The sequence below is a fragment of the Rutilus rutilus genome, assembly GCF_951802725.1.
Source record: "Rutilus rutilus genome assembly, chromosome: 10".
In the NCBI taxonomy this organism is placed as follows: domain Eukaryota; kingdom Metazoa; phylum Chordata; class Actinopteri; order Cypriniformes; family Leuciscidae; genus Rutilus; species Rutilus rutilus.
Window position 1 is genome coordinate 14,143,020 of NC_140215.1, and position 20,450 is coordinate 14,163,469.

General features: G+C 39.6%; 2 protein-coding genes across 5 annotated transcripts; one reads left to right on the forward strand and one right to left on the reverse strand.

Annotated features, from left to right (window-relative positions):
- Positions 1-444: 444 nt before the first annotated feature.
- coq10b (coenzyme Q10B) lies at positions 445-7,480 on the reverse strand. The gene is made up of 5 exons (XM_084420482.1): positions 7,341-7,480; positions 4,991-5,143; positions 3,247-3,439; positions 3,004-3,105; positions 445-1,949 (listed from the first exon to the last, which is right to left on the reverse strand). The coding sequence occupies exons 1-5, from the start codon at positions 7,439-7,441 to the stop codon at positions 1,782-1,784; spliced, it is 717 nt and encodes a 238-aa protein (XP_084276608.1). The 5' UTR covers positions 7,442-7,480; the 3' UTR covers positions 445-1,781.
- A 1,261-nt stretch (positions 7,481-8,741) lies between these two features.
- sf3b1 (splicing factor 3b, subunit 1) lies at positions 8,742-19,353 on the forward strand. Of its 4 annotated transcripts, XM_084420813.1 has the most exons (25): positions 8,742-8,904; positions 9,714-9,886; positions 9,992-10,093; positions 10,252-10,366; positions 12,252-12,331; positions 12,473-12,661; positions 13,061-13,310; positions 13,400-13,612; positions 13,714-13,835; positions 13,926-14,123; positions 14,297-14,398; positions 14,479-14,658; positions 14,754-14,840; positions 14,934-15,204; positions 15,316-15,461; positions 15,573-15,719; positions 15,806-15,931; positions 16,015-16,236; positions 16,332-16,514; positions 16,622-16,733; positions 17,668-17,788; positions 17,877-18,008; positions 18,095-18,367; positions 18,462-18,678; positions 18,793-19,353. In XM_084420813.1, the coding sequence occupies exons 1-25, from the start codon at positions 8,877-8,879 to the stop codon at positions 18,949-18,951; spliced, it is 3,948 nt and encodes a 1,315-aa protein (XP_084276939.1). In that variant the 5' UTR covers positions 8,742-8,876; the 3' UTR covers positions 18,952-19,353. The 4 variants fall into 4 exon arrangements, with proteins under 4 accessions (XP_084276939.1, XP_084276942.1, XP_084276941.1 ...); XM_084420814.1 differs by lacking the exons at positions 8,742-8,904; positions 9,714-9,886; positions 9,992-10,093; positions 10,252-10,366 and adding an exon at positions 11,515-11,954; XM_084420816.1 differs by lacking the exons at positions 12,473-12,661; positions 13,061-13,310; positions 13,400-13,612; ... (15 more) ...; positions 18,462-18,678; positions 18,793-19,353 and adding an exon at positions 11,900-11,954 and having other exon boundaries at positions 8,819-8,904; positions 12,252-12,330.
- The last annotated feature ends 1,097 nt before the right edge of the window (positions 19,354-20,450 follow it).

Consider the following 20,450-nt stretch of genomic DNA (forward strand, 5'->3'; position numbering starts at 1 on the left):
TATTAAACAGCTGTATTTCTTGCACATTTTCGGTGCAAATAATAATAATAATACTAATAGAAATTTAGTATTCTATAACAATGCAAAATAACCATTTCTTTCTGAGTAAAAGGACTTGTGACAAATGTTACATGCTTCAGTTTGATATTTTATACCATTAAATAATTAATTCCATTTCACACACACTATCTAAAACTAAAAATAGTAGACAGCATGCTGTGCGTTCTGCACATTTTCATGACACTAATATTCCATTCCAACACAGCCAGTGTGTTGTAATTAGATCTTAGAGCCGCCACTGACACTGGCCACTAGGGGTCATAAAATGGGTTATTTGGAAGCCGTCTAATATTACCCCCTCACATGATCAACCTATTTTAAGTTTAGAAACTAGTCAGAACCAGATGTTGATAAACAAAACACAAACCACACCAGACAAGGCTAGGTTTTACATATAAAAATAGTTTATAAACCATGCAGGCAGGATATATATTCACCCACAACACACTCATTAAAACACCTCAATTAAAACAAACAAAAAAAGATATCCCAGAAAGAAAAAAAAAAAGAAAGAAAAAAAGATTATTCTTTTGTTTTTTTTGTAGCTCAGTTGCGCACTAAAGTTTAGTCTGTGGTCTTACATCAGATATGTACACGTGGTTAACCCATAACCAAAATAAATATAGGATACACGGATTACACGCATACATGTATTTAAGATAAGGATAAATAAAATGTAACTTTCTCTGTAAAAAAAGCAGTAATCATGAGGATGTGAGCAGGGTGTGGATTGGAATCTTTAAAGGTCGGTGGCGACGGATACCTCACTACAATCTGATGAGAGCTCTGGGAAAGATTCGGTACGCTCTCTGTTCCCAGAGTTTGGGCCCTTTTAAAAGCAGTGGATATCGTAGATGGGTGAGCAGTCTGTTAAAAACCACATACAAATATATTGCACACCTCTAGGAGAGAAAAGCAGTCTTTAGTATGGACACTTAAAATCACGAGATTTCACTTCCATCGGAGGAGTGAACTGGAGCGCCACTGCCAGTAATAAACTGCACAAATTTGTATAACGCAAGGCAGTGTTTTTTTTTGTCAGCCTCTCAGCGTTTGTTTTTCAAGCCTTTATTTGTGCTGGTATGCAAGAATACAACAGACCTGAGTCCGGTGTGCGGCCTTGATACCCTGATAGCGCTTTATGTGCATTTGCCTGCAGTAAGTGTCAGTCTTCTGCACGTGACGTATGCACTCAAGTTGAGTCTCCTCGTCCCTTTCTTGAAATCTTAAAGGATCACCTAAAAGCTTTTAAATAAATACATCACTCACCTGTCACATAAACTGTGTAACGTGAGGGACAATCTTTCCATAATGCACTTTCAAACACCTCAAAATGTCTTTTCGACTTTGACTACTGTGCCATTCATGAAGCCATTATGGTTTTTGGCAGCTGTTTTTAAAACCATGTCAAGGTCCTCTTATAAAAAATACGGCTCCTGGCGGCCATATTGACAGCGGGTTTTAAAAAAGTTTACATGGAGGTAGTGGGGCAGGGCACAGTGGGGACAATTAAGCCCCCCATAAAAAGATCCAGCCATGTTTTTTAGCATTAAATGTTTTAAATCAACCGTTTTGTTTGGACCAGGCACTGACGATATTCAGGCACACAGCTTTCCCGCTCTCCCGACTGTCTTTATAATACTCTAAATGTATGCGTTCAATAAAACCCCCAGTTCCCTGAACGACACCCCCTCCCCATCCGTCTGAAGATGTGGAATGAACTACGTGTGGTGGATCTCATGGAACATGAGTTCGCGTGGGATCTGTGTCTCTGGGCCAAACTGATTGGCCGCCCGCCGCTCGAAGGCTGACACCATCTGCTTCACGACCTCGTCGAAGAAAACGGTGGCCAACTGAGAATGCAGGAGCGAGCGGAACTCGAAGGAAATCTAGGAACAGAAAGAAGCAGCGAATCAAAGACAGTCCCACGTCGACATTTATAAAGCTCACAAGTCGGGTTCCTTAAGTTAAACCCATAAACCTTCTAAGAGAGACCTAACATAAGCTCTAAGTTTGTTAAATGATGGTACAAGCTTATGTAAAAGTCAGTGTGATGACTTATAAACAAAATAATTACAAAAATGTTTAACAGTCAAACACCAGAAGCAATGAAACTGATTGGTGAATCTTATTTCAGCGTTGCAGCAAAGCCACCATTATGAATATTTGTAGGATACCATTATAAAGACAAACTGATTCATTTACATTTTTCGCAGTGCTTTATGGGATGAGTAGATGTTTCATTTCCTCTTAATAGGAAAAAAATACAATCTTTTTTCCCCACTGATTTTCAATTCCTGCTTTGAAACAAATGTTATTAATTGTTGTAATTCATAAATGTTATAACTCATCTCAGAGCTGGTTCAAGGTCCAAAGCTTTTCTGAAATATAAGAGAAGGAGAATGGGACTTCTTGAGCAAGCTGAAATGTACTTGCTTGACACACAAGAACCAGTTCTGTTTACCATATTTGATAAGCTTCATGTATGTGTTGATCACAGTTTGTATGTGAAAAAAGGCCAAAAGTAAATATGTTCATCACATAAAGCAACAGTGTCTGAAGTGTTTTGGTTTAACAAACTTTCAATAGAAATTAAAAATACTGAAAATAACCTCATTTGTGTTTCAAAGATGAACAAAGACTTAAGGGCTTGAGATGACACGAGGATGAATAAATGACGACAAAACTTTCATTTCTTAAATATTCCTTTACGTATGAGCAATGATAAAAGAGCAGTCTTTGCAAAATCCCCTAAATATACTTCAGACTTAAGTATATTTAGTGTTTATGTAATCTTTAACATTAAGACTGCTAAAAAGGTTTAGTTATATTCTTCTGTTTCATCTACATATGCTGAGAGAACTTCAGTTTCAAAAACATTCAACAACAAAAAGTGCAGCTTAATCTGAGGACGATAAACCAGTTTCTGTTGGCAATACTCACAGCAAAGTCAAGGGTGCAAGTTCGGGGGTAGCCAGGAAGACCAGGACTGAAGCGCCACACCGTCTCAAGGCTATTGAAAAGTTTTCCATCAGAGCAAGATGCCTTAAGAGCAGAAGAAGTCAGAAATGATTTGTAGCTCACACACTTGATTAACAAAGTCTGATAACACTGTATACGCCACTCAATCACTGCCATCAATTCATACAATAGATCTATATTAAAGAAAAATGAAGATGTACATACCTTCACCAAATGAGGGCGGACTGTAGTAATGAGAGAGGTGTAGTTTTCTACCACAGGAGGGAAGCCCACAGTCAGCTTGGCCTTGCAAAATCCCGTGCGGCGGAATACAACGTCTGAACGCTTGCACCAGGGCACGAACAGCAGGTAGTCTTCTACCTTGGCCACAACTTCATACATTTCCTGCATTGAGTACCTACATGCCATAGAAAAGACAGTTAGCCAAGATAATACAATAATGCTCTGTGTAAATTACACCAATTGTTTTGCTTTTATTTTGGTAGAAGATCTCTTGTGGGGGGGGGGAGGTCTTTCTACGTAATTTGGCAGACACTTTAACTCAAAGTGACTTACAGTACACCGAATACAGTGGAGTAATCCAGGGTTAAGTGCTCAAGGTCACAATGGTGATAGCTCATAAACTGTCTGATTACCCGCCCTGAGCTCCTTTAGCCATTACGTCACACCACAGAATCTACAGTTGTAGTCTGAAGAGTGCGATGACCTTTCCTATAAATCTAACAATATCGGCATGGCAGCTCATAACCTTACTGCAAAGGAGATTGGATGATTTAAATATAACTCATCACCATATAGGTGTGACCCAAACAAAAGGTTGTCGTTAAAGACGAAGATGGATTTAGTGCCGTCACTGAAACATGTTTCTGATGGTCGATTCAGACAACCAATCAGATATGAAGGCACATATCAGTGTGGGATTGAGTCATGCTGAACGTCACTGCAGAATGGAATCAAGACAGAAGAAAGGTCAAACACTGGTTGTTTACAGTCACTTTTTTGTACACAGGGTCCATCAGAGGTAAAAGTGGGGTCATCTTAGGTTTGAAGGTCTCATTCTGGAGCATTTTAAGACCTTCAAGTTAAAGATGAAAGATAAAATGAAAGATGAAAAGATGAAAGTCCCACACCATTTGCTTGTAAGCCACAATCCAACCAATATGATTCTTTTTAAAACGCGCTTACTACAAAGGCGCTCAGTTTTGTTCCTGGATATTCACATAATCATTTAGCACATGCTTTTATCCAAAGCTACTAATGGTACATTTATTACATGGACTTGCCCTGAAGCAATGTATGGTTCAATGCAAGGGTACAATGGTGATTCTCATGGCTCACTCCTTACAGCCTTCTGGATAACAATAGTATGTCTCAGGAGAACCACCTTCCTGTAGAATCTAGTCTGAATCTAGACTGGTCATAAAAAGGTAGATTGGTCTAATCTGAATCTGAAATGTAAGTCTGAGGGGGGCTTGTGAGCTAGGTGTCTCTTTTCAAGTGTAAGTAACACTGAAGTGAATTGTTTAGGTTATTGTTAGTATGTCATAGGTCAAAGAGCACATGGGTCAAAGGAGGATGCCAACATGGCGGATGTAGTGTGTCCTATCCTGTGTCATAGGCTGCAGACAAGTTCTTCTTCAAATTAAGTATGTGTTCATGTGCTGCATTAGTGCTGGGCCTCTATTCTGCAGGACAGCTGATCCTCTGCTCTAAAATGTCAGGCATCGGTTGTCAGAAGCGGTTCCTAAGTAACTTGTGATGACGTGAGATAACCAGAACAGATCCATACTCCAATAACCCCAGATACCTAGAAAGCTGACACAATAAATATTCCCATGCCCTGTTACATAAACAATCTTTGCAGGAACACTGGGGCTAACGTAATCATGGATCTCAATAAAAAATAGCAACAGATCATGCACCATATCAAACTTGGTTGGGAACATACCCAATAATACGTCTTTCAGAGTACTCCTTCCTCTTGTTGAAGGACTCTGAGAAGTTGAAGAAGCTCCTGGCAGGAGCCACCACAGCACGACCTGACACAGCCCTGAAGAGGGGAGGCACTCTGGTCATCAGAATTCCACATGAAGACAGATATCTGTTGACAAAACAGGGTGAAAGTGTGTCATTCAGCAAAAACATACTCAGTACCTATACATAGACTTTGTTTGTGTGATAATTTAGGCACTATCTGTTTGTTGGATGTGTCAAGATAGCAGACGACTCCTGAGTCACATAAGACTGGAGAGAACGTATGAACAACATAGATAGCTGTGTGCAATTAACAAGATTTGGACTCTCAATCAAGACAGAGCCTTGATTAAGAATAGTGAAAACAGTTGCTCGTTATCTTTAATCTAATCCCAATAATATGCGAAATCCCAATAACTACTCTAAAATTGAGTTGTCCTTGTGGGCCGCACACATACAGCACAACCAATGTAGTCCAAATTCATAAAACGACTCTTTGAAGCCAGCTCTTTGAAAAAAATCGTTTCAAGATTCACAAACTTATAAGCTACCAGTCTGACGAATCCTTAATTGAATAAACACACTGAAACACTTTCAGTGATGTCCATCTCAGCATTACTAATTTACTTGAGGTATCCCAACAACTGAATAATTGTTAATAAATTATATTATAATTATGGACTCTTTATTGTTACTTTTGTAACTAAAATGTACAAAAAAAATTGCCAATCAACAACCTTTCCAAAATGCAAACAGCATGTGACAAGTACGTGTAGCCTAGATTTGAGTTTACGTACAATGCTCTATCATGACTTATTTTAGCAAATTTTATATGCAATTGTGAGTAAAAATTTAGCATTTAAGAAATCCCGGTATTGTTTTAATTGTTATGCACTGGCTAATTTAATTTACAAAGACTTTGAATGCCAAGCTTCCGAAATGTTAATGAGGGGCTTAAAAATGCCAACTGTGATGCTACCAGCCTTACAAATTAGACCACACAAGCAATCCACAATACAAGCTGCATAAAGCAGATGTGTACTAGGAAAAAAGAAAAAAGAATAAAAAGTGTAGGCCTACTTCTTGATTCAAACTGTTCATCATTAACTACAAAACCTTATGGAGTTGTGCACTCATGCCATGGGACTGGGAGCATGGTTAAAGGAAATATAAGGATATGCAAATCATGACATGTTGACCTGCCCTCTATTTGTCAAAACATAAATCACAAGAGATCACTGACCACTATAACCAAGTCAAGGGCAGTAGTAACAACCCATTCCATTAAGATGTGTCCGATGTATGCCAGATCATCACGTACACATATCTGAAAAGCAAGGGGATGGGGCTTTGCTCTAAAAAAGGTACAATATCTCCTCAATGGAGAGACCGGCACCCAAATTCATTCATGTCGACACAAGTGCTGCCAAGAGCTGTCAACTGTGACAGCAGATATCGACAGAACAGAAACTTCAGATGGCTTTATGCCAAGCAGTTATGGCAGTACCATAGCAGTTGGTATGTGTACACTACGTCCCTGGCCAAAAGTGATAAACGTCACAGCTTGGCTTGTGACGTCACATATTCTGCAGAATTCTGTAAACCTGCAAAGGTGTCTGGAAAGAATTACTAATGAAATCATTGTTGCACTATATATTTGGTTACATGGTGGGTGCCAAAAGTTTGTTTGTTATTTCCCCAGTAAATGGGTGCCAAAAGTTGATTTCCCCAATAAAAAAAAAGTGATTGCATCTGATATGCTGCTATATTGTATAATAATTAAATCTTAACTAACACTAACTGTATGCAGCTGGTGACCAGACTTTTCAAAAATGAAAATGAAACAAAAAAATCACACTTTTTGTTGTTTCCCCTTAAAAGCATTTGGCTGCATCGGAGCTTGAAGCTATTTTAATAAAATAAATACACTCGAATAAACACCCGCTGCATGCAGTTGATAATCAATTATTCCAAAATGGGAAAAGCTCTTGTTAGATACACCTGGTCAATTACATAATATCTTAACCTTGCCACTGTCACTTATCTGGCAACCAGATATGTGACTCCCTCCCACCCTTCCTCCTAAAGTTAGTGTGGTTTTTTACACATTTATTTGAGTACGTCAAATGCATTAATACATTGTTGGACAATAAATAAAGGTTTTATTAACACAAATGTCAAGTTGGCCTTAAATTGTATCCACTTGTAAGAGCGAAACTAACCGTCAAACTATCGTCAGCAGCTCGCGAGTTATTTCAATAATCACTTCGATCTTCACATAACCGCACACAGGCCGTTCGAAACACTAAACCGTCGTTAATTACCTCACTCCATTCCTGCCCGGTGTTTCTCGACTGGTTGTGGAAGGTAAGTTTCTGATACATTCCGCCACCGCTCTCCTCAAACACCGGGAGCCTCTCGCCATCTTCACTTCACCTCTTTTTCGCCTCCTCCCGTCGAGAAATCTTTTTTTCCCGTCTCGAAGACCAGCCTTCTCAGAGACCCTCCCTGGGATCTCATTGGCTGAAGCTGTTTTTCTTGAATTCGGATTGGTTGAGTTTTCCGTCCGTCACATAGTGAGACTACTGACGTCAGTATTTTAATTGTGCAGAGGGTTTGCGTGCGCAGAATTGTCACGGGATGCAGGATTGGGTTGCCCAGACTGCGCGACCTACAGTGCATAGTTAGTAAAGGTTACAGCTAAATTTGTTTGAGGACACAATGTAAAATCGCTAATAAGTTTTAAAAAGACGAATACGTTTAAACGAATACATTTGAGGAAAATGCCTTTCGTTTAAAATGCATCTAGGGGTGAATTAAGAGTGATTTGGTTGGGACACTTTTTTGCCATTGAGATGACTTGGAAAAAGTGTCCCAATCAACCTGTATTCACCCCTCATGTCTGTCCCATATTATAGCTGTTATAAAAATACTACTGAACTACATTGACTTAGACTGCTTGTCATACATCAATGAAATTGATACAATATAAGTTAGCCCTGATCCAATTTGGAACACTTTTTCCAATGATGTATTTTCCAAAGTAGGTTATCTCTAAATTTCCCTTTAAGCTATCAAATTTTGATAAGAAAATGGTCATTGCCTGGCGGTTAATCTCTGACCTCATCTTTATTCATTTAGAATAAATAGAATATTTAAAATAAAATAAAATAAAATAAACAATTAGGCTACACAAATTATATCATGTATATTATGTATTTCTTCCAGATCCAGACTAATGCCATTATTTGGTTTATAGCAGTAAATTCTCAATATTAATATTTGTTATATTATTCAGTTTTTCAAATGTATAGCAAATGTATAGCATTCCAGTTACTCCACAATATTTTCTATAGAAATGGACGCTATTCTTTATTCGACATAATGCTTTTTGAAAACTGTAGTTGGATTTCTGCCTCATTTGATGGTTGTGTAACATATCAATTTGAAACAATATATGCATTTTATATAATCCTTTTGTTTAGAAGAGGTTTCTAATAGCTTTTTAGAACGGCTATTTTTAGAGATCAAAAGTTGCATGTCCTGATGACATTCCTCGGAATAAAGTGTGGTCTTTGCCACATAAATATTTCATCAAGGTGTGTTATTATAAATAGCTTCATTGCACTTTATCTTGATAATCTATATCTTGGAGTCTAGATAAAAATGTACGCACAAAGAAATCTCCCAAAATCTTCACTATGGCTACATTTCTCAAGCAGAGCGGGGGGTGTTGTTGATATTTGCCAGCTGTGATGACGTCTAGTGCTCGTGCTCTGCGCATGCGCGTTCTTGTGACCGCAGAGTCGGATGTGCAGTCAAAGGCCTTCCGGTACTGAGGCGCACACAACAGCTCGAAAATGGCGCAGATCGCCAAAACACACGACGGTAAATTTGTTCAATTTTTTCTTATGTATATATCGCATTTTGTTGTTCATACACATATATTGTATTTGGGGTGCTATTTCTAGTCTTAAGAAGTGGAATTAGCGAGAATTAAGCCGAATTAGCCCTGTGTGAGGCGGTGAATAGAATATGGCGTCTGATCGTTGATTTAAACCTGGCCGTGGCGCACATGAGAAATATCAACTAATCCTCCATCTGGAGATTTGTATTGTGGTTTATAGCAGAGTTGTTTCTAACATTCATTTGCAGAAATGCGTATTGCCTATTATGCTATTTGCCTTAACTGTGTAAATGTTAAAACGTACTGGTTAAACACCGATGTACTGAAACCAAAATGGCGTTGCAAACAGTCAAACAGAGAACAAAACTTGTCCCATTATCTAATCTCTACATAGAGGTTTTAATTGAGTGTGGTTATTTCTAGCACTTTGTAGAAATATGAGTTGTATTCATCGTCCAGTAATTTACGGCTCTTATGTAAAACGCATGGATCTTTATATTATGTAAAATGAACAACAAAATATACATGTTTACGCACTCTTGTCTATTTTATTTCTATTAAATTGCTAAGTGTGCATGTACATCTCTCTCTCTCTCTCTCTCTCTCTCTCTCTCTCTCTCTCTCTCTCTATATATATATATATATATATATATATATATATATATATATATATATATATATATTTCTCTCTCAAAGAAATGATCTCTCTCTTGATGGTTATATATAGTTGTAAGCAGTTTGTAGGTATTTTGGGGTTCTGATCTGTTTTTATTTCTGTTTTTTGTCTTAGACATAGAGGCTCAGATCCTGGAAATCCAGGGGATGAAAGCCGCCCTGGCAGAGGGAGCTGACCAGGGTGTTGGGCTTGATTCCACTGGATATTATGACCAGGAGATCTACGGAGGCAGTGACAGCCGTTTTGCCGGATATGTGACTTCAATTGCTGCCAACGAGCAGGAGGAAGTAAGCTATGACAAAATGCTTTTAATAGTAAAAAAATACAAAAATATGTCAGAATGTGTAAGTACTGCATGGTGGTGTTTCTGATCCCTACTATTTTTATTTCAGGATGATGATGAAGATTCTTCCACTAGTCTGCTTGGACAGAAGAAACCAGGATATCATGCACCGGTTGCAATACTCAATTCCATTCCTCAGTCAGATGAGCAGGTAATGGACAGATTTTCCATTTTCAAGTTCCAATATTCTTTTTTAGTTTTGTGACGTTTTCAATAAAACGTCACTTTATGTATTTCCCAAATGCATTTGTTGTAGGATATAGAAGAAACTGTGATTATACAATATTCTCTGTTTTGCCCACCCTGCAGTATGATCCCTTTGCTGAACACAGACCACAGAAGATTTCGGACCGCGAGGACGAGTACAAGAAACGCAGACAAAAGATGATCATCTCCCCAGAGCGCCACGACCCGTTTGCTGATGGTAAATTTCACACCATCGTTCTCCTCTGTTTAATTTATCTGTCCATGCCGATCAGTATTTACTCTGCCCATGAAGTTCCGGTCCAGACTGGTCTTTTTGCTGCTTAACCCTTCGAACACCACCCAACAGCTTGCTCCCTGGACTCAACTGACCTGTAAGACTGTCTCAGTAAGACACAGATCATTTAATGGAATGCATTGAGAATTAATTATGATGGATTAATGGTTATAAATGAGTTGGGCAGCAAAGGTTTTGGGGGACAGTTGGTTGGGTGGTGTCATCTGTCCCATCAAGGCATAGGTTGCAGGTAGGTGTGTTGTTCGAAGGGTTAATGTATTTTTTTGTGTGTGAAACAGGCAATATAATAGTCAGGCACCTCCAACAAAGACACTTTGAAGTACAAGTACAAGTAAAAGTTTATTATTACAAGAGGCTGCAGCATACTGTGGTTGTGCAGTTACAGTTTTCTTTTCCGCTTTCTCTTGTCCCTTAATAATATATTCTAGATATTTGCCCAATGGCATGTTCTTTTTTTTCCAAACAAGAGTGGAACTCTAAATAAACTTGAGCCACCTGTGGAAAAACTTTTAAAATTAATTGTTTACCAGTTGTAGTGTTAAAAAGCCAAACTGAACATCCAATTAAATGTTTTCCAGCTATTTTAGTATATTTAAACCTATGGCCTGTGGGTGCTCATACTGCTACAAATAAGCAAGCTACACACTCTCAAAATGGCAACATTCAGGATCAGATTATAGGAGGGAATTGATTCTGGATCATCTTGCATGTAGTCCCAGATAGAGGAAGCTTTACAAAACTGTTGTGTAAATATATTTCTATTTTATTATCATAAAATAGAGATATATCTATTGAAGAATCTGTGTACCAAGATTCCACAGGCCCATACTAACTGTCCTTAATTTCTCTCCTACAGCAGTACTGCTATGCCAGTCCTGTCTGCACTCTCTTAAGGGTGCAGCAACTCGTCCTGTGTAGGTTATGGTCAACAAAAAGAAGCGTGTTTATCAGATAAATCAAGACCATAGTTGGTAGTTTTGCTTTGGTGTGAGGCCAGAGGGCCTTTAAGGGGAATCCACCATGGTTTCACAAAACCTTCTTTTTTTTTCTTTTTTTTTATGAAGTTATGTCATTTTTAAAGCCTCATCAAGGACAATTTTCTCAACTTCATGTCCTCCCTTCTCATTTCAACTTTTTTAAAAACCAATTCATCATAGCGTTATTTTTTTTTTTTAATGAAACCAGATGCACAAGTGTGCATTTTAAATCCTTAATTTGTTTCTGATTAATTTTTTAAAAGATTTTATTAGAATTCCCCAAAGTGTTCAGTGTCTCTGGCTGCAACACGTATAGTAAAATAAATTATTTTAGAAGTCGGTTTTGGAATACTACAAGGTTTTTTTCCCTTTTTTGTTTATAAATGAGTGACAAGAACAGAACAGGTGGTATGCAATTGTGTGTGTGAGTTCAAACCCTTTTCCAAAGTGTTACTAATGGTAAAGAGAAATTTTCTAGGCTTCTTTTCTGCCGGTTGAAGTCTGACTGCAGAGGGACCCTTGGCACTGAAAGTGTACGTATTCTGGAGAGCGCAGCCCAGGACCCTGCATCAGTGATGGCTATATCCTCTCCTTATCTCCTCTTAAAAGCAACAGAAACCTCTTTGTACCTGCCTGTTCTTAATGTATGACTGTAAAGAGTGCTTAGCTTTTATTGTCTAGGGTTGTTTTGTGTTATGAGAGGACAGTAATTTAAACATTAAGGCCATCTATTCAGGGACAGTTGACTGTAGTGCTTTGTGTGTGAAAACACTGGTTTTGAGACTCACTTGACTGACGGTCTCGCATCTTGTTGGTGCTCTTTCGCATAGGGGGCAAAACACCGGACCCCAAGATGCAGGTCAGGACGTACATGGATGTTATGAAGGAGCAGCATCTGTCCAAAGAAGAGGTGAGTGTTTCTCTACGTCCGTGTGCTTGTCTTCTAGTGAAACTCTGGTTTATAAGTTGCTGATTGAAAAAATTCTCAAGAACCTTGAGTTAAATTAAGAGATTTTCCTTTGACTAAAACCTATCATGTTACTTTCTCCAGAGAGAGATCAGGCTGCAGATGGTAGAGAAAGCAAAATCTGGAGAGCTGAAAGCAGTGAACGGCTCTGCTGCTGCTCAGGCTGCTGTGGCCAAACGCAAACGTCGCTGGGACCAGACAGCCGACCAAACCCCCAGCAACTCCACACCCAAAAAAGTGTCCAGTTGGGACCAGGCAGATGGGTCTTCTGACGTGAGTCTGTTATCTCTAACAGTATCAGGGCTGCAACGTATTGCAATCAAGTCTGTAAAACATATGCTTACGAGTTTGTTTAAAGCACATAATATAAAGCGTTCTCATTTTTGGGTAACTTGGTTCATGCACTTTTCCCACAGCACTTTTTCCTTCACTGTATTTCAGATGTGTTGTGTACATACAAATGCATTATTCACTACTGTAATATGATGTGACTGGTGGATGGGTTTTTTTTGTGCACAACATGCAGACATGATTAAATTAAATTTTTAATTTTGTTTTTGTTTTTCATTATCGATTTATGGGTTTTATCAATTAGTTGTTGCAGCCTAAACAACATTATCACAAGGCCACTTACCCAGGAATATTGCTAATCATGATCTTTTCTGTACCCAGACACCCGGACATACACCGGGACACACGCCTTCCAACAGTCGTTGGGATGAGACACCTGGCCGTGCCAAAGGTAGCGAGACCCCGGGAGCCACCCCGAGCACCCGTATGTGGGAGCCCACACCGAGTCACACCCCAGCCGGAGCTGCCACTCCTGGTCGAGACACGCCCGGACATGCTACTCCCGGACATGGAGGCGCCTCTTCCAGCGTGCGCAAGAACCGCTGGGATGAGACACCAAAGACAGAGAGAGGTCTTTTATTTTGTCCATTATTTTTGTTGTGTTTTCTAATAGTAAACGTAAAGCAGAGTGATTTTAAGTTGTTTAATTCTGTGTTTCAGAGACACCTGGTCATGGCAGTGGCTGGGCTGAGACTCCACGTACAGATAGAGGAGATGAGTCAGTAGGTGAGACGCCCACCCCGGGTGCAAGCAAGAGGAAGTCAAGATGGGATGAAACACCAGCCAGTCAGATGGGCTCTTCAACTCCTCTGCTTACCCCTGGAAAAACCCCTCTGGGAACACCTGCCATGAATATGGCCACGCCCACTCCAGGTACTGGACAAATGCTGTTGTTTATTTCTATTGTTGTTGAACGTAATGGTGATTTCTGCACCAATTTGTGGATGTTGCTGTAAAGTTTTCTATGTTTGCAGGTCACCTGATGAGCATGACCCCAGAACAGCTGCAGGCTTGGCGCTGGGAGCGAGAGATTGATGAGAGGAACCGCCCATTGACTGATGATGAACTTGATGCCATGTTTCCAGAAGGATACAAAGTATGTAATTATATTAACATACACAAGACACTTTTTGTTTCTGTCTAAAAATGAGTCACATTCCTGATTTTCATTTGCCAATTCTTCCAGGTACTGCCCCCACCAGCAGGCTATGTGCCCATCCGCACCCCTGCACGCAAGTTAGCCGCCACTCCCACCCCCATCGGAGGAATGACTGGCTTCCACATGCAAACAGAGGACAGATCTATGAAACAAGTCAATGACCAGCCCTCTGGAAACCTGCCTTTCCTCAAGCCAGATGACATCCAGTACTTTGACAAACTACTGGTGAGTCACATGTTCAATATTGTCCTGTACAATATTGGGATACTTTTAAAAAAGTCGTATTGTTTTTATTATTAATTTAGTTTAGTATTAATTTAAGTAAAAAATAATAGTAATAAAAAATATATATATTTTAATTCTTTTTTTTGGACTGATTATACCATCTATGTTTGCAGGTTGAAGTTGATGAGTCCACCCTCAGTCCAGAAGAACAGAAGGAGCGCAAGATCATGAAGCTTCTTCTGAAGATCAAGAATGGAACACCTCCCATGAGAAAGGTTAGTATCCTTTCTCAAACTTGGTTGACTGTAACATGTAATTTTTCAAATATGATCTCTAACCAGCGCTCTCATTTCAGGCTGCTCTTCGTCAAATTACAGATAAGGCCAGAGAGTTTGGTGCAGGACCCCTATTTAACCAGATCCTGCCACTGCTGATGTCTCCTACACTGGAGGACCAAGAGCGTCATCTGTTGGTGAAAGTCATCGATCGTATTCTCTACAAACTTGACGACTTGGTTCGACCATATGTCCACAAGGTAAGTCTGAGTTACCTGTAAGCATCAATTTTAAAATATGGGGATAAATGTATTCCTTTTCATTTCTTTTCTAACGTACCTGTATGTTCTTGCAGATTCTTGTGGTGATTGAGCCTTTGCTGATTGATGAAGATTACTATGCTAGAGTAGAGGGTAGAGAGATTATCTCCAACTTGGCAAAGGTAAGATGGTTGACTTCAAATAGCAAATATCATCTCTGGTTGATTAACAGATCTTCATTTAATGATTTAATCAAATCTACATTTCTTTCACAGGCTGCCGGTCTGGCCACCATGATCTCCACCATGAGGCCTGACATTGACAACATGGACGAGTATGTGAGAAATACGACAGCTCGTGCTTTTGCCGTCGTGGCGTCTGCCCTGGGCATTCCATCTCTCCTGCCTTTCCTCAAGGCTGTTTGCAAGAGCAAGAAATCCTGGCAGGCTCGTCACACAGGCATCAAGATCGTACAGCAGATCGCTATTCTCATGGGCTGTGCTATTCTGCCCCATCTCCGCAGCTTGGTGGAGATTATCGAGCATGGTTAGTATGGCCTTGTGGTGAAATCTGTCCGACTCATCTGTATGTGGGTGTACCAAAATTCTTTAACATTGTCTGCTATATGGGCCAGTCTCAATCCGTTGTTTCCCTCAGGTCTCGTGGATGAGCAGCAGAAAGTGCGAACCATCAGTGCTCTGGCTATCGCTGCCCTGGCTGAAGCTGCTACGCCGTACGGTATCGAGTCCTTTGATTCTGTGCTGAAACCTCTTTGGAAAGGTATCAGGCAACACAGAGGCAAGGTGAGCATGTATTTTGATCAATGGTACCGTAAGTTTGCTTTCAAACTTAGTTTTTGGGTTGAAAGGATTATTTTTAGTAAATGTTTTTAACACTATTATTTGTCTTCTCAGGGTCTTGCTGCGTTCTTGAAAGCTATTGGATACTTGATTCCTCTTATGGATGCTGAATATGCCAACTATTACACCAGAGAAGTGATGCTTATCCTCATCCGAGAGTTCCAGTCTCCTGACGAGGAGATGAAGAAGATTGTCCTCAAGGTGCGTCAGGCAAAAAAGATTCAGAAGTATTAAAAACATGATCTTTCTGAACATTTTAGGCTAACCTTTTTTCTTATATATTGTAGGTGGTGAAGCAGTGCTGTGGCACTGATGGTGTGGAAGCCAATTACATTAAAACAGAGATCTTGCCCCCATTCTTTAAACATTTCTGGCAGCACCGAATGGCGTTGGATAGGCGCAACTACAGACAGGTTTGTGAGATCAACACCTAATTAGGAGTAACTAACCATGATCAATACACATTTAACTTTATTTGTCTTTTTCCACTTTACAGTTAGTGGACACTACAGTGGAGCTGGCCAATAAGGTAGGCGCAGCTGAGATTATCTCCCGTATCGTGGATGACTTGAAGGATGAAGCTGAACAGTACAGAAAGATGGTGATGGAGACCATTGAGAAAATCATGGGCAACCTTGGTGCTGCTGACATCGATCATAAACTGGAGGAGCAGCTTATTGACGGTATCCTGTACGCCTTTCAGGAACAGACCACTGAGGTGAGTTTCAGACTTTGCTGCAGTTAAACAATCCTGCTCCGTTAATCTTCTGATTTATATAGTTATAATACTTATAATTTTGCCTGTATCTCCAGGACTCTGTGATGCTGAATGGCTTCGGTACGGTGGTGAATGCTCTGGGTAAGAGAGTTAAACCATACTTGCCTCAGATCTGCGGTACAGTGCTGTGGCGTCTCAACAACAAATCCGCCAAAGTCCGTCAACAGGCTGCTGACCTAATTTCTCGCACAGCGGTGGTCATGAAGACATGCCAAGAGGTGAGGGAAGCCCTTATGTTCATTTATGGACGTGAAAATACTTGTACTGGTTAAATGAAACTACTTATCGTGCTTAATATATATCCTGCTCTGACATTTCCCTTTAGGAAAAACTCATGGGCCATTTGGGTGTGGTGTTGTATGAGTATCTGGGAGAAGAATACCCAGAAGTGCTGGGTAGCATTCTTGGAGCCCTTAAAGCTATCGTCAATGTCATTGGTGAGTGTCAGCAAAAGCACTTTATAAGTTGTGCTTGCTAGCAGTTATGCGTTAATCCAAATGATTAAACTTTGATCACAATGTTTGTTTTTAGTGATGCGCACAATATTCATCCAGAGCAGCGAAAATCACCAAAATCATTTTGAGGGGCCGATATCATTGACCCAAAGAGTAATGATTAAAGGGATACTCCACTTTAAAATGAAAATTCTGTCATCATATACTCACCCTCATGTTGTTTCAAACCTGTATGAATTTCTTTCTTCTGCTGAACAGAAAGGAAGATATTTAGAAGAATATCAGTAACCAGACTGGTCTCATTGACTTCCATAGTAGGAAAAAAATATACTATGGAAGTCAATGAGACCAGAAACTGTCTGGTTACTGATATTCTTCTAAATATCTTCCTTTCTGTTCAGCAGAAGAAAGAAATTCATAAAGGATTGAAACAACATGAGGGTGAGCATATGATGACAGAATTTTCACTTTAAAGTGGAGTATCCCTTTAATTAGTGCACTTTCTGATGGTGCTTTTTGACTTTCAGCATCTGTTTTGTGCACATAACATGGATAAGCTACAACAGTTAAACATGTCAGCATTGTGGATGCACTTCACCGTGACTCTAGCAGTATTTAAAATGTGTTCAACTGAAATATCGAGAGGCATCTTGTCACAGAGGAACTTTACTCTGATTAGTTTAATTTATTAACTGAAAACACAATATCCTGAACAGCATACCAAGTTCAGTTACCCAAATGTCTAAAACAAATTAGTATTGTTTTTTGGCTAAATGGAAACTTTAATTCAGATTTGGTTAAAGTTATTTAGGTGCATCACATTTTGTTTTAATCAATGTTTAATAAATTTGAATATTGTTTCTACTGCTTTGGGTTCTTTTGACTTTGAATAAATGTTAAAATGTCTTGTTCTCAGGTATGCACAAGATGACACCACCTATCAAAGACCTGCTTCCACGTTTGACTCCCATCTTGAAGAACAGACATGAGAAGGTGCAGGAGAACTGCATTGATCTAGTGGGCAGAATCGCTGACAGGTCAGTCCTATAGGTCTTCGCAGAATTTAAGCCGTTAACTTTTGAAAAATGTCAATAATGCCTCCTAAACACATCTTATCCATTTCAGGGGTGCGGAGTACGTGTCTGCCAGGGAATGGATGCGTATCTGTTTTGAATTGTTGGAGTTGTTGAAAGCCCACAAGAAGGCCATCCGTAGAGCTACTGTCAACACTTTCGGCTACATCGCCAAGGCCATTGGGTAAAATCCTTCTCTGATAATGCAGAATCTGTCATAACATGGATGAAAATGTTGGATTTTAATTTGTCCTGTTCTTAATTCTCTAGTCCTCATGATGTGCTGGCCACGTTGCTCAACAATCTGAAGGTGCAGGAGCGTCAGAACCGTGTGTGCACAACAGTAGCCATTGCTATCGTGGCTGAGACGTGTTCGCCATTCACCGTGCTTCCTGCATTGATGAATGAGTACCGTGTTCCTGAGCTTAATGTTCAGAACGGTGTCCTAAAGTCTCTGTCTTTCCTGTTTGAGTACATTGGTGAAATGGGCAAAGATTATATCTATGCTGTCACACCTCTGTTGGAGGATGCTCTGATGGATAGGTAAGGAAGTAGATTATTTCTTTTCACAAGACAGTTGCATGCAGATTGCTCTCAATAGTACTCTAACCTCCTGTATTTCTGCTCTCGGTCGCAGGGATCTCGTACACAGGCAAACAGCCAGTGCTGTGGTGCAGCATATGTCTCTGGGAGTTTATGGCTTTGGCTGTGAAGATTCTCTCAATCATTTGCTCAACTATGTTTGGCCCAATGTCTTTGAAACGTCTCCTCATGTGATCCAAGCTGTAATGGGGGCCCTCGAGGGTCTGCGGGTGGCGATTGGACCCTGCCGCATGCTGCAGTATTGCTTACAGGTACGTTTCACTTCCAACATGGAATCTGCACATTTGTTTGGTATTTATGTAATAGTTTTTCCATTGAGTTATGAAGACTTGTCTAATGGCGCAATGGTTTTTCTCCCTCAATAGGGTTTGTTCCATCCTGCTCGTAAAGTGCGTGACGTATACTGGAAGATCTACAACTCCATCTATATCGGCTCCCAGGACGCACTGATCGCACATTATCCTCTCGTCTTCAACGATGAGAAGAACTCGTTCGTTCGCTATGAGCTGGATTACTTCCTGTGAATATGTCTACCCTTACATGTGCACTCTCTCTCCTCCTATATCTGTCTATTTCATGGTTTATAGGACTTGGTCCATTTTTTTATGTTCTCTGGTAGATTGAAACCAGTACCACAGATTCTGTGGTCTAAAATTTATTTCTTATTAAAGAACAGGAAAATGTCGAAAAAAAGAATCTGTCAAACGTGTCGCTTTTAGATCTTTGGATTAGACGTTTCTGTTTTTACGGCGTGGCACAAAGCACAGTGAAATTAAAGGTAGTAGCAGAGTTTCTGAGGAATGTGATTCATGTCTTTTAACTTGAGACTTGTGCTGGTCTGTCAAGTTCACTCTTGCTCAGTCACATCTGTTCTTATTATAATGTTGCTTAGTTTGGCTGAATAAACGTTTGTGTATTAAAAGTGATTGAGCTCCTCTGTGTAGTTTTTAATGGGTTAGCACAACCAAATTAAATCCTGATTTGATTTGTTTTTTGTTTAAAATTCTTTCAAATGTTGTCTGAACTAAGTTTCATCACTTGCAAGATTTCAGCTGGGAAAGTCATTGCTAACATTTGAATTTGAAAATCAAATCAGATTGGACTGCAGTGTGAACAAAGGATCAGATCAAGGAATATTTCTAGCTTTTACCTGTAGCTAAATGCTTATTGCAAGACATTTTAAACCTAAATCATGTTTAATCAAATTTCTTTTTTACACTATTTTTATTTTCCCATTTCCTTGTGGAAGGATCTTGGTTAAATGCATCAATTATGAGGTTTTGTTTGATTATTTCCCACATTCTAACTCAGACATAACAGCAGACATGGAGAGAAGATTGTCATTTGTGGTTCTGCACAAACATGAGGGTCCTGGAGTTTCTCAGTCTGAAACAATGTGAGGCTATACTCGAGTAGAGAATTCTTTCTGATAACATCTGCTCTTTTCCATGAAATTGTAAACAATGGGGTTTATCATGGACTGCACTATGTTTGAGCTGATCTTGACTGAAAATATTCTCTTAAACCTTTTTCTTGATCAATTGTCCTTGGCTGCTAAGTTAAAATAAAAGAATGTTTTACTTGTGTCCTTACCTGGAAGACTGCATGTTCATTCCAAACTAGTTTTGGAATGTTTGATCTTAGTTTTCATTAAATATTAAAATGTTTTTATATTTAATTTCACTAGATCCTCCTGTGTAAAAACGGTTCTACACAAGCAACAGCTACTTCCTGTGGTCTCCTGACCTGTCAGGCCAAACTCTCATGCCTCTTTAAATATAGCCTCTGTATCAGTCAGTAACACATGGAGTCTGTTAGGTGATGTCATCCAGCAGAGCACAAACAAACACTGATATTTGCTTCCAGTGACATTGTGGGCAAGTTCCTGTTTTTCATTCCTTGAAGAATGTAGTGCTGTCATTTATTAACTGCATAGGTAACGAGACAAACATAGAACAGCATCAAAACTGAAAGTTTTATCACACAAGTGTTCATCTTTTAAGTGAATATCAAAAGGTTCAAT

Bases quoted from the DNA above. Each gene is read 5' to 3' on its own strand.
- coq10b (XM_084420482.1), bottom strand. From the start codon at position 7,441: ATGGCGAGAGGCTCCCGGTGTTTGAGGAGAGCGGTGGCGGAATGTATC. The intron at 3,440-4,990 runs GTATGTTCCCAA...TATGGCATGTAG, and splicing joins TCTGAAAGACGTATTATTGG to GTACTCAATGCAGGAAATGT. The intron at 1,950-3,003 runs GTGAGTATTGCC...TTCTGTTCCTAG, and splicing joins CTTGCACCCTTGACTTTGCT to ATTTCCTTCGAGTTCCGCTC.
- sf3b1 (XM_084420813.1), top strand. From the start codon at position 8,877: ATGGCGCAGATCGCCAAAACACACGACG. The intron at 13,613-13,713 runs GTACTGGACAAA...CTATGTTTGCAG, and splicing joins TATGGCCACGCCCACTCCAG to GTCACCTGATGAGCATGACC. The intron at 18,679-18,792 runs GTACGTTTCACT...CTCCCTCAATAG, and splicing joins TGCTGCAGTATTGCTTACAG to GGTTTGTTCCATCCTGCTCG.